Here is a 14,242-nt window from a genome sequence, read left to right as displayed (position 1 = left end):
TTCCCTATCAGGGTTGTGCAGTTTGCTGTGCACTGGCTGTCTGATGCTGTCCAAATGGAAGTAGCTGAATTTCAACCCTAGTTCTTTGTAAATAGATTAGAACACGCTTACAAATGGAAGAAATATTGTCAGTACTGTTCTATGTCAGAGTTTCCCTTACCATTGGGCATTTGAATTAACTCCCCTCATCTGACAGTTTGTTAGAAAACAGAGGTTGCAAGACCTCACTAGGATGAAGTGAAATAAAGATATCCTGGTCACTTCTAATCATTTAAAAATGTGTTGAGCAGGAGTTGATGTTTAGCCAGGCATAGTTTGCAGTGGTAGTAATCACTTGGGCATTAGTGCTTTGCTTCATTTGAAGAGTGAAGGAATGCGCAAACAATAATCCTGCTAGGAATGTTTTGCTTTGTTGTCTGTTTCTGACTTGCCTACAGAATTGACATATGTTTAGTTGATTCTAAAGTATGCTGTAATTAAATCAAAGTAATTGACGCTTTAATTGAATTAAAACTCTTTGGACACCAGCACTATAGAGCTCTGAAATTATTGGGGCAAAATTATATATATTTTAAATGTTTTCTGCTTTTATATTCACTTTAGTTGCACTGTAACAGGCACCCTCCAAGCTGACCTGAAAAGCCCTTGTAGTTGTGTGATTTATTCTGGAGTCTTTCTAATTTTTTTATGTACATATCTTTCCTCCCCTATTACTTGTGGCTTAAAGGTTAAACACCTGAAGTATTAAATACTGCTACCAGGATAACAGAATCTTATGCTCACTGTTATGCCTTGACCTAAAATAGCATATTGTGAAAATGATTTTATTTATTTAAAGTTGAATTTAGGAAGGCTTTCAACACTGTCCGTCATGATTTTTTTCTACTAGTGAGCTAAGGAAATATAGCCTAGATGAATATATTGTAAGGAGGATATGCAATTGGTCAGATCATTGTGCTTACAGACCCTATGTCCAATAGGGAGGAGACATTAAGTTGGGCTCCTAGGGGCCTGTTGTGGGTCTGGTACTCTTTAAATCATGAATGACTTGGAGGATGGGCCTGATTATACAACTGAAGTGAATGTAAAAGTAGAAAATGTTTAAATATATGCAGTATTGTCCTAAATCATTTCAGAGATCTATAATGTTACTTTTCAAGATTTGTTTTTTAATATATGGCAAGATGAATTTACATTAAAACATGCCAGAATAGTGTGTGCGCACATTTTTATAAAGGAGTTGCCTAATGTCCAAAGAGTTTTAATTTGAGAAGAATGGTAAGCTTTCTGAACTGTCAAGTTCATTCCCTATATTGGAGCGTTAGAAGAAATGGTTTCAGGCAAAGTGCCAGTACATTTTAGATCTGTTTTCCCTGCTTTTGGTTTTCACTATATGTAGTCAATAAAACTTGTATACACAAATTTCTAGATGATACCAAGCTGGGTGGGGCTGTAGACACTTTGGACAATAGAATTAAGATTCAGAATGACCTTGATCAACTGGAAAAGTGGTCTGAAATTTAATTAAATTTCAGGAAGGAAAAGTGAAAAGTTCTCCACTTCTGATGGAATAATCAAATTCCCAAATAAACTGGAGTGGAACTGGCTAAGCAACAGCTATTCAACTGGCAGCTCACAAGCCCCTGCAGCCACCTCTCCCACTGCTGCCAGGTGGGGGAGCCCTGGCAAGGGGTCAAACGCTGCCAATACAATAAGCAGATGGAGGAGGCCACACAGTCGGAGACAGGGTGTTGTCTGTGTGAAGGGGCAAAGGTATCTGGAAGAGCTGTATACCACTGCCAGAACTGCCCAGGGAGGAGAATCCTGGGGGGGCCACCCATACAGTGTGCATTCCCCAGTGGCACTGAACTTGGATAGCTCTAGACCAGGCTTAAGTTCTGCATAAAAATATGTAGGAGTTATAGTACTCTGACTCATACTATGGTTCACTGTGGTTGCAAAACAAGCCAATAGCAGCAAGCTATAAAAACAGGAGGTGCCTGTACATGTTTCAAGAGACTGATCCGATATGTTGTAATTACAGTGCATGGGAGCAGCCTCAATCAGGTCTACTGGAGTGTACTAATTAGCGTGCCTCCGCATCTCATGTATCAGTGTCCCTGTGCCTCAAAATGAGAGAGGGGGTACTTTAACTAAAACTCATTCAACAAGTTTTAGATAAAGTGCCCCTGCCACCATTTTGTAGCATGGGGATGCTGATACATGAGATACCTCAGGCTCTTTAATTAGAGCAACTCTTGAAGCTGCTCTGATTCAAGCAGCCCCCCACACCCCTGCTGGAGCACATGTAAGAGTGCCAAGGAATGCCATCTGCAAGTCAAGGAAAGTGATTCTTCTTCCACTCTAGTCAGCACTGATAAGGCCTCACCAGGAGTATTTTATGGCATTGCACTTTAAGAAAGACATGGAGAAACTGGGCATGCAGCAAAAGGTATTGGAAAAATAATGTATGAGGAAAAGTTGAAAGAAGTGGAATTGTTTACTATTGAAAAGAGAAGACTGAGAGGAATTTGTTAGCAGTCTTCAACTACCAGAATGGTATTTATATAGAGATTGGTGATTGACTCTACTATTAACACATGGACAAGGACAAGAAGATCTACATTTCAAGAGGGATAATTTAGTTATAAAGTTCTTCCAGATAGTCAAACTATGAGAGTGGATAAGCACTGGAACACGTTGCTTGGACAAGTTGTAGAGTTGTTATCATTGAAGGTTTTTAAAAGCAAGTTAGATAAACATTTGTCTGAAATTATTTAATCTGGTCTGATCCTGCCTTGAACAGCAGGTTGGACATGTTTGACTTTCTGAAGCTCCTTTGGGCCCTGTTTTTATGTTTATTCTATAATTCCTATTGTCTTCAGTTGTGCAGGATCTGACCTTAATGGCACATTTTAAAAATTTAACTTTAAAAATAATGACTTGGGAGCAGAATTAAATAGTGATAAAATTAATCCCCATCATAGATCACCACAAACCCACAAATTCTCACCTTTTTCAGCTCCTTTGGTAAGCAGTCATGCATGGAAGGAGTTCCTGTCATTCCTGATTAAGGCTCTGAATTAGTCCAAGTAGAAACTATTACCAAAAACAACATGTAGGGTTTATATAAATAATCACAACTTTACACAAAACTTGGATAATTCTGAAACAGTTACTTTTAATGGATCTATGCAAATTAACATAAACAGAGTTTTATAATTGCTTCTGAATACATGTCCATTAACTTTAATGTGAGAAATAAAGATGATGGTTTAAGATGCTTATGTACAGTCTCTCTTTGCTAGATTAATGATAGGTGGGGCTGCTGAGAACTTTGTTCAGCGTTGCACCTGCTTATACAGAGCTTAATTTGTTCAGCTGAGTGTGTGTGCAACAGACTTTCAAAAAACAAAAAGTTACCATATCTCTTCTGTGATGCATTATTTTCAATTCTTGCCATCACATTTAATGCTTGTGAAGAGGTGAGTGGGGCATGAGGGAGAGATGGAGACCTGGAGAGATACCAAAGGAGATTGTCTCTAGTGGGTTATGGAATAGAGAAAATCCCACACAATTTACTGATTCGTTTTGATGCACTGGCTGGGGGAGTAGTTAGCTGATTGCACGATTTCACAATGATTACACACTTAATTTATACAACACAATTTTATTTTAAAACTCTTTGCTATGTATATAACACTGCTTAGCTTTAAGAAACACCACAAACATTAAGAACACAATAACTACATATATCAGAAACAATGCTCCAAATGCACTTCCTTCCCAAACAATGCTATAAGAATTAGTATTACAAAAACAACTACAATTACAACTAAAAGTTAAATTTGAACCAATACTGTTATTTTTTATAATATACTTACAATCCTAGAATTCCGAGAAGCCAAATACCAAAATATGGTTTCATTCCTCAGTAGTACAATTTAATGGGTTGGCCTCAGTAGTACGGTTCAATGGGCTCGCCTCAGCAATACGATTCAATAGGCTCGCCTCAGCAATACAATTCAATGAGCTGGGCTCAGCAGTGATAGGACTAAGTCCCCTTCCTTCAGTCCCTTTCGGGCGCTCTGCAGCTTCAACGTGAACTAAGAGATTCGTGTTCACGGAGAGGGTGGATCAGGTGATCAGTCTGTTCCGGCCTACACTTGCGATTCTTCCTTCGTTGTTCTGCAAGTGAAGTCACCTCCAAATTGGGACAGTAAGTTACAGTTTTTATTGAGCGAGCTGCCGTCTATGGGCTCCTCCTACTCAACCTGTCACTACTCCCAAATTTGGGCTCGGATCTTACTCAACAGATTCTTTTGCCTTTGTTGAGCATTTTAAATTACTCTTGGGGAGACTTCCATATCACTGCAAATGCCCTTTTCTTACCAATCTTGTTAAAAGGCCTTAGGGTTTGATCTCTCGGAACTCAGGATATTTGCTCTCTTTGTAAAAGACTTCTAAAGATAAAATTTAAATTAAGGCTTTAAGCGAAGTCAGGACATTTTGCACGTAGTCCCAAAAACAATGAGCTAGATAAGGAGATAAATCCTATCTTCTTCCTGAAACTGGCTAATGGGCAACCTTTACAAACATTCAAACTATTTCATTCAATATGACAGAGATTCCTAAGAAGAATAAAACACATGTATGTTTAAAATGATTTACATCTTACTGAATTGGCAATTTCTTTCATGTTAGTTTCTCTCAGGAACTACTGCATGTAACAGGGACCAAGCTCTGTTATGGACAGTAGGGCTAGGCAATAAAGTTAGAAAGCCGCAAAGTCCAAAATAAGAAACAATTGGCAGCTAATTAGATAATGACCCATTTGGGTGACCTCAGTTCAGGAGGAGGAGGAATCAGGGCTATATAAGCCCTGAACTAGAGGAAGAAGGTCAGTCTGACCCTGGCAGAGCTGGAGGCAGGGGCATCCTGCTCGTAGCTGAGGGAAGAAGTGCTGGAACTGGAGCCTGGCTCAGGCTGTGCAAGCAGAAGTTTCTCCCTACATAGAGATGAAGGAAATTGTGAATAGGCCCAGGAGGGCTGGAGCTGATAGAAGCCAGGAGGACTAAGTAGGAGCCTGGAAAGGGCTTTTTAAAAGCCTTCCCCATCTGCAAAATTAATTGTGGTGGAGTTTTGCTCATTGCATTCTGTGCCATGAAGCTTGGAAGTGGCTGAAGGGGGTGAAGGAGACCACTGAGGGGACCTGGGGAGGCTGCTGCAGTTGACAAAGGATTGTTAGAGGACGGGGGCTCAGCCTCAGAGGTGCAAGCCCAGTGAGCTGAGCTGATCCTGCAGGGCTGAGGGCCCAGAGAAATGGAGCAGAAGAGTGAAAAAGTCACTGGGCAGCCTCCCAACTTTAAAGTAACATCAAAGACATGGCAGATAACCATAGGGAGGTACCCTGATTAACCAGAAGGGAGAACAGATAGGATTATAGTGACTGCCAGGAGGTGCCACACCTGCCTTTAGTGGTAGGGCCTATTACAGTGTCTTTTTAAACAGTTCTTTGGAGGGTTGATTCTTTGTTTGCTTGGGTGCTTTGTTAATGTTCTCTTAATGTGCTTTTGTATGAAAAATCCTTTTTAAATTTTGCAGCGTTAAAAAGGAAAGTCACAAACAAAATAAGGGGGTGGGGACCTTAAAAGACATTGGAGACAGTGTCAAACTTCTACTGACTTTTTAATGGGAATGAAAATTTCTGGGTTTATGGAAAAAAATCTTCTATGGAATATGTTTAAATCCTATACTTATATATGTATTTCTTGAAAGAATATTGAATACTGAATATTGTCATGGTATTTCACTTTTAAAAAATGCAAGCAAATACTTCTGGAGATAAAATAATCTGAAACCACAGTATGCATTGGGGATGAAAAATCTGGGAATAAATTGCATTAAAAATCCTAAAGATTATTTGATCAGAGCTAATCATAGGGTGACCATCTATTCCATTTGGAAATAGGGGACATCTGGGACACTGCCCCCCACCACCCCCCTCCCTCCCTCTCAATTCAGTGGTGTGTTGCAGGGAGAGGCAAATATGGAGATGGAGTAGACTCAACGCCATCTGGTTGTCTTCCCTGGGCACCACACCTGCCACTTCCCTTCCCCACTGGACTGCACCCTGCACCCAGGACACTCATTTTAATCTATGCCCCCCATTCAGGACCAGTCTTCAAAATTCAGGATTATCCTGAGAAAAAACAGGATGGATGGTCACCCTGTCTATACATTATATTAAATACAAATCTATAATATCCACACCATGCACCACATAGACATCACATTTAATCTCATTTTTCCCTAGCAGGCTGAGACACAAAATATTTTTGATATCCCACATATCATTCCAAACTAGATTAAGTGCCCTGGGGAGAATGACTTGTGAACTACAACCAGCATCCTGACCTCTTTAGCACATTCATCTTCCCTGCTAGTGTCTCTTAATTGGAGATGTAGCATGGGTTGTATACTGCTAATCAAAGATGGATTTGAGGGAAGGGAAAAATACAGAATTATTGTTGCTGTCTTGTTTTCTGAGAGATTTGTTAAAGGGATCTGGAGCAGAGAAATTGCCTGTAAGCACTTTATGAATTGGTTTGGTTACTACAAAGACTCAGGGTATGGGAAATAATAAGCTATATTAACTTTCTCCTAATCAGTTCACAGGCAGCTCTCAGAATGGAATTACTCGAGTCAAAATGTTTTCTGTGTTCCTGGGCTCATGGCGTAAGCTCAGCTAGCTCATGGTTCAGAATAAATACCATGTTACTTCAGTGCTCTCATTACTGTCGTATCCCTATTTCCAAGATGTAATTTGTAATGTATCTAAAAAATTTCCTCACAACGATTACAGTCTACAAGATAACAGGAAAAAATCATGCCCTAATTTCAAGAAAATTGTTCGGATACAATACTTTTACATGTAACCCAGCTATTTGAAGCTCTATGAATTTGAGAGAAGGAACATTTTGAGAGCGTGTAGTTGTGAATATTGCCCATAGGTCCTCTTGTAAAATTTAGCTTTAAAATTACTAATTAGCAACAAGTAAGCAGCCAGTTACTTATGAATACGATGACCATATGGGACAACGTCCCTCCCCTTCTCCCCACCCCTCCTTCTCGAGTCAGCAGCGCTATTGCAGGCAGAGGTGGGGGCGAGGTGATAGGGGCAGCTCTGGTATTACTATTCAGGCAGTTAAGGGAGTCAGTGTCCCATTAATGAACTATAGGTCTTTACTTCACATGTTAATAATCTCCCCTTTTAATGGTCATACTAACCTATTTTAGGGCAATTTTTTCTGTCCGCTAGGACTTCCTATTTCCCAGCTCATGCTGTGCAGCCTTACTGCCCCGTGCCCTGTGCCCAGGATACTTGTTTTAATTTTTGCCAGCCAGCCAGGACTGGCCTCCAGAATCTAGGACTGTCCTGGGCAAACTGGGCTGTGTGGTCACATAGCTATAAACATTTTTAAATGTCTAAAAAACAAGCTTATTTGAAGTTAACGGCAGTTCTTTTTGTTCAGTAGAATAAAAATGCCACCCCAAGAATGGTATATAGTAACTACAATTTGTTTGAAATTTTTAAAAGTTGGTTATACATCAGGGAAATTAGTTTGTATGTATGCTCCAAGTACAGCACATTCAACCAAAATGGTGGAATGCTCATCTTTAGCGGCATTTGAAACTAAATCATAGAATGCACTAAAACTCAAATTTGTGGTACACCTACCAAAAGGGTCAACCTTTTTGGTAGGTGTACCACAAATTTGCTCCATACCTTACCCAAGTGCCACTGTGGTCCCCTTCCCCTGCTCAATCTGCTGCTCTTCTTTCTTCCCCATGCCCAGGGTCCTGTTCTGCTTTTTGCTCCCTGCCCTATCTGCCATTGCACTGTCATTTCCCCCCTCCCCACCAATCTGAGTGCCACATACACAGACTGCCTGTGCTACATGTGCCAGAGGTTGGCTGCCTCTGCAGTAGAAAAATTATAATCCTATATTGTCAGTGGAAAAAGCCTGATGATCTCTTTGTTCCCTTGACAAGCTTACAGCATTCATTATCACATTGCAGCTGCAGTGCGTGTAGTATAATGCACTGTTCCTTACGCGGGACCCTAGAACAATGTCATTAACTTCAGTGGAAGCCAAGCCTGCACACCTGAGAGCAGAATGCAGCTCTTAAACTAGACTGCCATTTGGTATGAAATTGTTAAAATATATTTTATTTTACTACTCATTGCAGCCAGCTGTTACAAACAACGATATAATGTTTGTTAAAATTCACTGTCCGTGGGAGACATTGTGTAAATATGCGGAAAGAATGAACATCAGGATGCCATTCAGGTAATGTGGAAGCTATTTAACTTTGTGGACTTTGATTTGTATGCTTTTATTTATTTATTTATTTATTTATTTTTAACTAATCTTTTAGGGTACAACCAAGTACATCCCCTTTTCTTCCCACTGAACAAAGCAAGCCATCTGCTTAATCACAACTACTTTCTTTTTTTTATTGGTGATTCCTATTTGGTAAGGCCAGTTTTTTGAAGGGAAAGTTTGAATGATGCACACACCACTATCCACTTGACGTTTATCTGTAGTATCTGTTTCATAAGATTACTGTCTTAGTTAGATTTTTCAGGGACACGGGCAACTTACTATTCACAGCAAATTATGACCAATGTGTGTGACACAGACACTTTTTTTCTTCCAAACACATGGGGCACCTATACACAAGCTCTGAGGCTGCTCCAGTGCTCTGGAATTGCAACTCTTTGGAGCAGACTCAATTAATCGAGTCTGCTGGAGCACAGCAATTGCCACACTCCACCTGCCTCCTGAGTCTTGTATATCAGCATCTCCACACTTAAAAATGGTGGTGGGGGTGCTTGAACTAAAAGCTCATTCAACAAGCTTTAGTTCAAGTAGCCCCACTACCATTTTTAAGTGTGGGGACACTGATACAGGAGACATGGCAGCACTTCCATTAGAGCGACTCTCTGAACCACTCTAATTAAAGCACGGATCCCCTACCCCTAGAGCATGTGTGAAAATGTCTCTAATGCTTAAAAAATTACCTCACATGCATTTTGTAGTAAATGACAGGGGCACAAATCAAAATAAACCTGTCTACAGTAAGCCAGGAAATTAAAATATGGTTCTCTCCCCACCACAGTTCACCCCCTAGGGCAGTGATTCTCAACCTTTTTGGACCTCAGGCACCCCTCACTGGACTTGAGCAGGCCTCCATAATTTATGAGAATTGCCTGGCACCAAATTTCACAACCTAATTTATATATTACAATGCTTATTTCCTTAGACAGGACCTGTCTGCATAGGGGTAGGCAATCCTCCAGGCAGGGACAAGCCTGAGTTGAGTTTATGTATTTAGCTTATCTGCTGAAACTCATCATGCCTTTGGGCACCCTTAAAAGGAACTGGAAGCACCCCAAGGTGTCCTGACATTCTGGTTGAGAATCACTGATGGGGGGGGGGGGGGGGGAAGGAAAGCTATTCAGAATTCCTGTAAGGTTATGGATTTGGTTATTCTGAGGGAAGGTGACAATTAAAGTCAAGGGATGGACAAATCAAAATTATTGAGCCTGCACAAAGTATGTCCTTATAGCAGCAGCTTCCTAGCATCAGCCTCAGTGCCTCTGATTTCAAGTGGAGCAGTATGGCTTGGGGAAGGAGCAGCTTTCTCATATGGCCCTCTCATATTAGATGGTATGCTTAAACTAGTACTGCATCCCTCAATGAAAAACCTGCAGGTATCCTGAAAATTATGCTGCAGTATCATGTAATGGAAACTTTAGGCTTAATCACTTGCCATACAGTTCTGTGTACGTTACCTTGAATAACAATCATCTTCCATTTTGTTTAAGGATTGTTTTTGATATTACTATTTCTTCTTTCACTCGTTAACATTCTCATTACTGATCTTTTCACCCCCTATTTAAATTCCAGGCTTCTTGGTATTTTTTTTTTTTTAAACCAATTAACAATACTGCCTTTTACCAGCAGCCTGGTTAATACATCCTTATTTAGTAATTCCACATACATTTTTCCTTTAAAAATACTTCTGCAAGATTATAAGTTCTTATAGGTTTTTCATAACATTGCACATTCCTAAATGGTAATGTTACAAGCCCTAGTCTACCTGCAGCCGTTCCCTCCAAGCAGAACTGGGGCTGATTTCACTAGGAATCACTTCAGTGGAATTGAATCACTTGGTCAATGCATTCCCTAAGAACAGAACTCCCTTCTCAGTGGAAGCACCTAACTCTTTTTCCAGACTCCCTAGTTCAGTGAATTTAAGAGTAGCAGACTAGGTAAACCACAAAAAAATGGAATATCCACTGCCCCCCTCCAACCTTCTGGAAATTCATATGCAGAAAAAGTAAAACAACCTAGATCTTGGCTACATTTCTGGAAGAGCTCCTTCCAAAGACCGTCTCAAAAACAGTCTGTGCTATACATAGATTGCTTTGGCTTTAGTTCAAATAGTCATCCCAAAATTGTCAGGTGATGAGGACTGGGCCCTATCACATCTTCCATGGGGACAATTTATCTCTGCTATTGCAATCAGGAAGAAACTGATCCTTTCCTGAAAATTGACTACTCAGTTTTCCTTCTCTTCAAAAAGTGTCCCTTACTGCAGGTTTAATCATGGGAGGGAGACATTGTCCCTAAAATTTTAGATAAAATTTGGGATTTATTTAGTCGTCTGTGTGGTTATTCTTTGCTTATGGTTGCTGAAGAAAATCTCTAAATATCCCAGTCAGCATCTGTAAATTTCAAGGATAGATTCCATATTTGGCTTTCTGAGAGGTTCGTGGGGCACTGGAAGGTGTAAATTTCTGGAAAGCAATCATGATAGATCTACAGCAGTTTCTGACAGAATTAGTGATTCTGTTTTATTTTCAACTTGGGGAGATATCCTGGATGTTTTGTCTTAGAGTTAGAGACTCCAGTATTTCTGTGAGTTTCAGCAACCATCTGTTTTGGACCCATGCCTAAGGCCTGGTATTTCCTTCCCTCAGGATGCAGAAAGCCTCTTGATGGAAAACAGAATTATGTAGTATTCAAAGTTTGTCAGCTGCCAATCTTATCATGGGGCAGTGATGTGGCTTGGTGGTTCAAATATTGTGATGAGAATCAGAAGTTCTGTTCCCAAGTTTGTTTCTGACTCCTGCTTTTTCCCTGGCAAAATTGCATTGGCAGTTTTGTTAATCATCTAAATTGTGCTGAACTGTAGAAGTAAAAAGTCCAATAATGTATAAAGGTGAGGTTATGTATGAGAATGTGTATGTGGCTAATGCAGTTTTTGTCTTTTAATCTGAGCTTTCTGTTGGACCAGATTTCTGACCTTATTTAAGATCACTTTAAAATTCCAGTTTTGCTCAGCATTACTAGGACTGAACCCAATTTTCCTGTGAAAATGGAAATAATACTGTTTTCCTAGCTAATAGGGAATGTCAAAATTGAATATGCTATTTTCTTTGGAATATTCTGAGGATGAAAAGTATAACTGCTCTAAGGAGAGACAATGCTAATTTAGATTCAGCACTTTGAAATGTTTGAACAATATAAAAGTTTGATTGTAGTTTAATTTGAGGGGCAAAACGGAATAGTTGTGTTGGATTGCTCTAATCTTGTCTCCTCAGGCAAAGGAGAGCCATCATCCCAAACACAGAAGAATGAGTTGGTGAAAAGGAGCTATTATAGCTGCCACTGGCAGTCCTGTAAACAACTCGGCCTTCTAAGAACTGCTTATTTAATTCAATGGAAAAAAATAATAAAATAAGAGCATGGGAACTGTTGATGTGTGATTTATAGAAGGAAACATAGCAATCCTACTCTGCCTTTGAAGTGTGCACAGTACTCTGATTAGCTAGTATGAGAATTTTATATGACATGCAATGCAGCACAAAAATAAACCACTCTGATTAATCCTACATCTTGTGGGCTGGCTGAACTTGCATTGACTCGTATAAAAAAATAAAAATAAATCCGTGCTTCTGAAGTTAAACTAGATGGGCTTTACAGGATCCAGCAACTTAGGCATAATAATACACTTTATGTATACAAGTAGTCACAAAAAACACTCGCTGAGCTGCTACCAAAACATAATTACCCATGTGTATAAAGGCCCGAATTCTGAAAACATTTATTTATAGTATCCCAATTTACACAATTTGTTTCCAGTTTCCTAGAACTGTTCTTTTTTTCCCATCTTCTTGTTAGTAAGACTTATGTTGTATTTGTTTTTTGATCTCTTACCAGTTCTTTATCTCAAAATATTCTGATAGAGATGGACTATTCTGAGCATCATAACATCTTATAGCCATCTTGAAAAACTTTCTAAATTAATTAAAACAAACTATGGAGGGTGCAAGTTGGTGGATCTACACGTGTGCTTAACTGCATAGTAGATTAATTTGCTGTGGTGTAAAGCGTCACAATGTACAAGTGCAACACTATTAAACTACAGAAAACTAATTTTCACTGCCATAAGATATTATTGAGGACCATACTAACTTATAGGAGGTGACAATAACTGCTCCTAAACACGCATGTTAATGCTGATCCGAGCGCAGGTTGCACCCAATCAGTCCAGGCAGCAGGAGGACCCCTGGCTGCTACCTAGCCATGCTCTGCTCTTCGAGCACTCTCATGCCCCAGCAGCCCCCCTGTCATCTGACACCACAACCCAGAGCCTGGAGCTGACTTCCTGAGCCTGCTGCCAGCCTGGGGCTCCTCAGCCCCAGCTCAAACTGCTGTGGTCCTGAGCACATGGACACTGTGCCCAAGAGCCATTAACTCTAGTGCAAAATGCACCAGAGTTTATTGCATCACACAAATAGCATGTGTAGATGCACCCAGTATGTATGTAAACTATTTCTTAAAGTTGAAGTAGAACATTTATTATTATTATTATTATTAACAATAATAATCCCAAAATGTTTTACTTGAATTGACATTTTCTAGGCAATATAACATAGTCCTGCCAGAGGCATAACTGAATAGGACTGCATCCTAGACAGTACCCAATTTCCTCAACAGCAGAACTCAGTAGCACAAGGATGGACAGTTGAGCAGGGCACAAGCCCAGTACATTGTACCTCACCCTTCCACCCTCCTCCCTTTTGGCTCCAGCTCCAGCAGCAGGAAAGCAGTGATTGGTGCAGGAATGTGTGCCAGTGAGGGGCATTCTGGGAAATGTAATTTCCACTGGAGAGAACTCACCTTTGGCTCTGGCTTTGGATCTGGAGGCTCTGGTAGTGGGAAGAGGAAAAGCAGTAGCAGTAAGAGAGGCATAACAAAGCAACCAGGCACTGGCACAGCAGGATCCATGGGGCAGCAGTGATTCCTAGCTGCCAACACACTGCCAGCACAAACCATGGCTGTGGTAACACCTAAGTTTCCCTCCCCACAAGTTGGCACTTAGGATGGTTGCCCCAGTCACCCCACCCTAGTTATCCAACTGGGCACTGGTGCAGGAGCAGCAGCTGGAGGGACATTGCTGCTGTGGAGAGAAGTCATCACTTTTTTTGCTGCAAGGGCTAAAAAAACAATAGTTTTCAGTGGCAACAAAATGAAATGTTATTATACACCTGAATTTTAGATCCCTCTTAAAGTTTTCCCTGAGTTACAAGTAAATCACTATTTATCTTTACCTGCACCACAGATTTGTCAAGGACACAACTTGTAGAGCCCTGTAAAACAGGCTGATGATGGTGCCCATGGGTCTTGGACAGGACCCACATATGACACCCATGTCATATGGGCCCCATGCACTTCATGCAGGGCTTGCATCAAACCAGCCCCACAAGCTGGATCTGGCATTCTGCATTGGTCTTGTGAGGTCAATCTGTGGGCAAACCAGCCCTGTATCACTGATCCTGCCCACAAAGCATGATGAGTAAGGACTTACCTAACTTACAGCTAAAGAAAGCAATTTTTGCAGCTTGGTCACAGCCCAAGGAGCTGATTTCTCATTTTGGAGTGGCTCTGCCCCTTAGTGCTGATTGGCAGAGAGGCCCTGGGGGGGAGGAGGGACAAGAGGGTGGCCACCATCTTAGCTGTGGTCTGTCCTTCATGTAGCCCCACCCCTTGGCTCTGATTAGTGGAGAAGCACAAGGGGGCAGTCACCATCTTGGTGGCTGCCCTTTTTGCCACCCTGTCAGCCATTGACTTCTCCTAGGTGGACTTTGAGCCCAGGCCACAGT

General features: G+C 40.8%; 1 protein-coding gene across 1 annotated transcript in view; it reads left to right on the top strand.

Moving 5' to 3' along the window:
• The window catches only part of ANO3 (anoctamin 3), a 462,814-nt gene that overhangs the window by 350,615 nt on the left and 97,957 nt on the right, over nucleotides 1-14,242 (top strand). Inside the window, 1 exon segment of the mRNA XM_006020701.3 lies at nucleotides 8,254-8,354. Within this exon segment, the coding sequence (XP_006020763.1) occupies nucleotides 8,254-8,354 (101 nt within the window).

Source organism: Alligator sinensis, unplaced genomic scaffold (genome assembly GCF_000455745.1).
Source record: "Alligator sinensis unplaced genomic scaffold, ASM45574v1 scaffold165_2, whole genome shotgun sequence".
NCBI lineage: Eukaryota > Metazoa > Chordata > Crocodylia > Alligatoridae > Alligator > Alligator sinensis.
The sequence above is the reverse complement of the archived record's forward strand: the minus strand, read 5'-3'. Positions and strand labels throughout refer to the sequence as shown.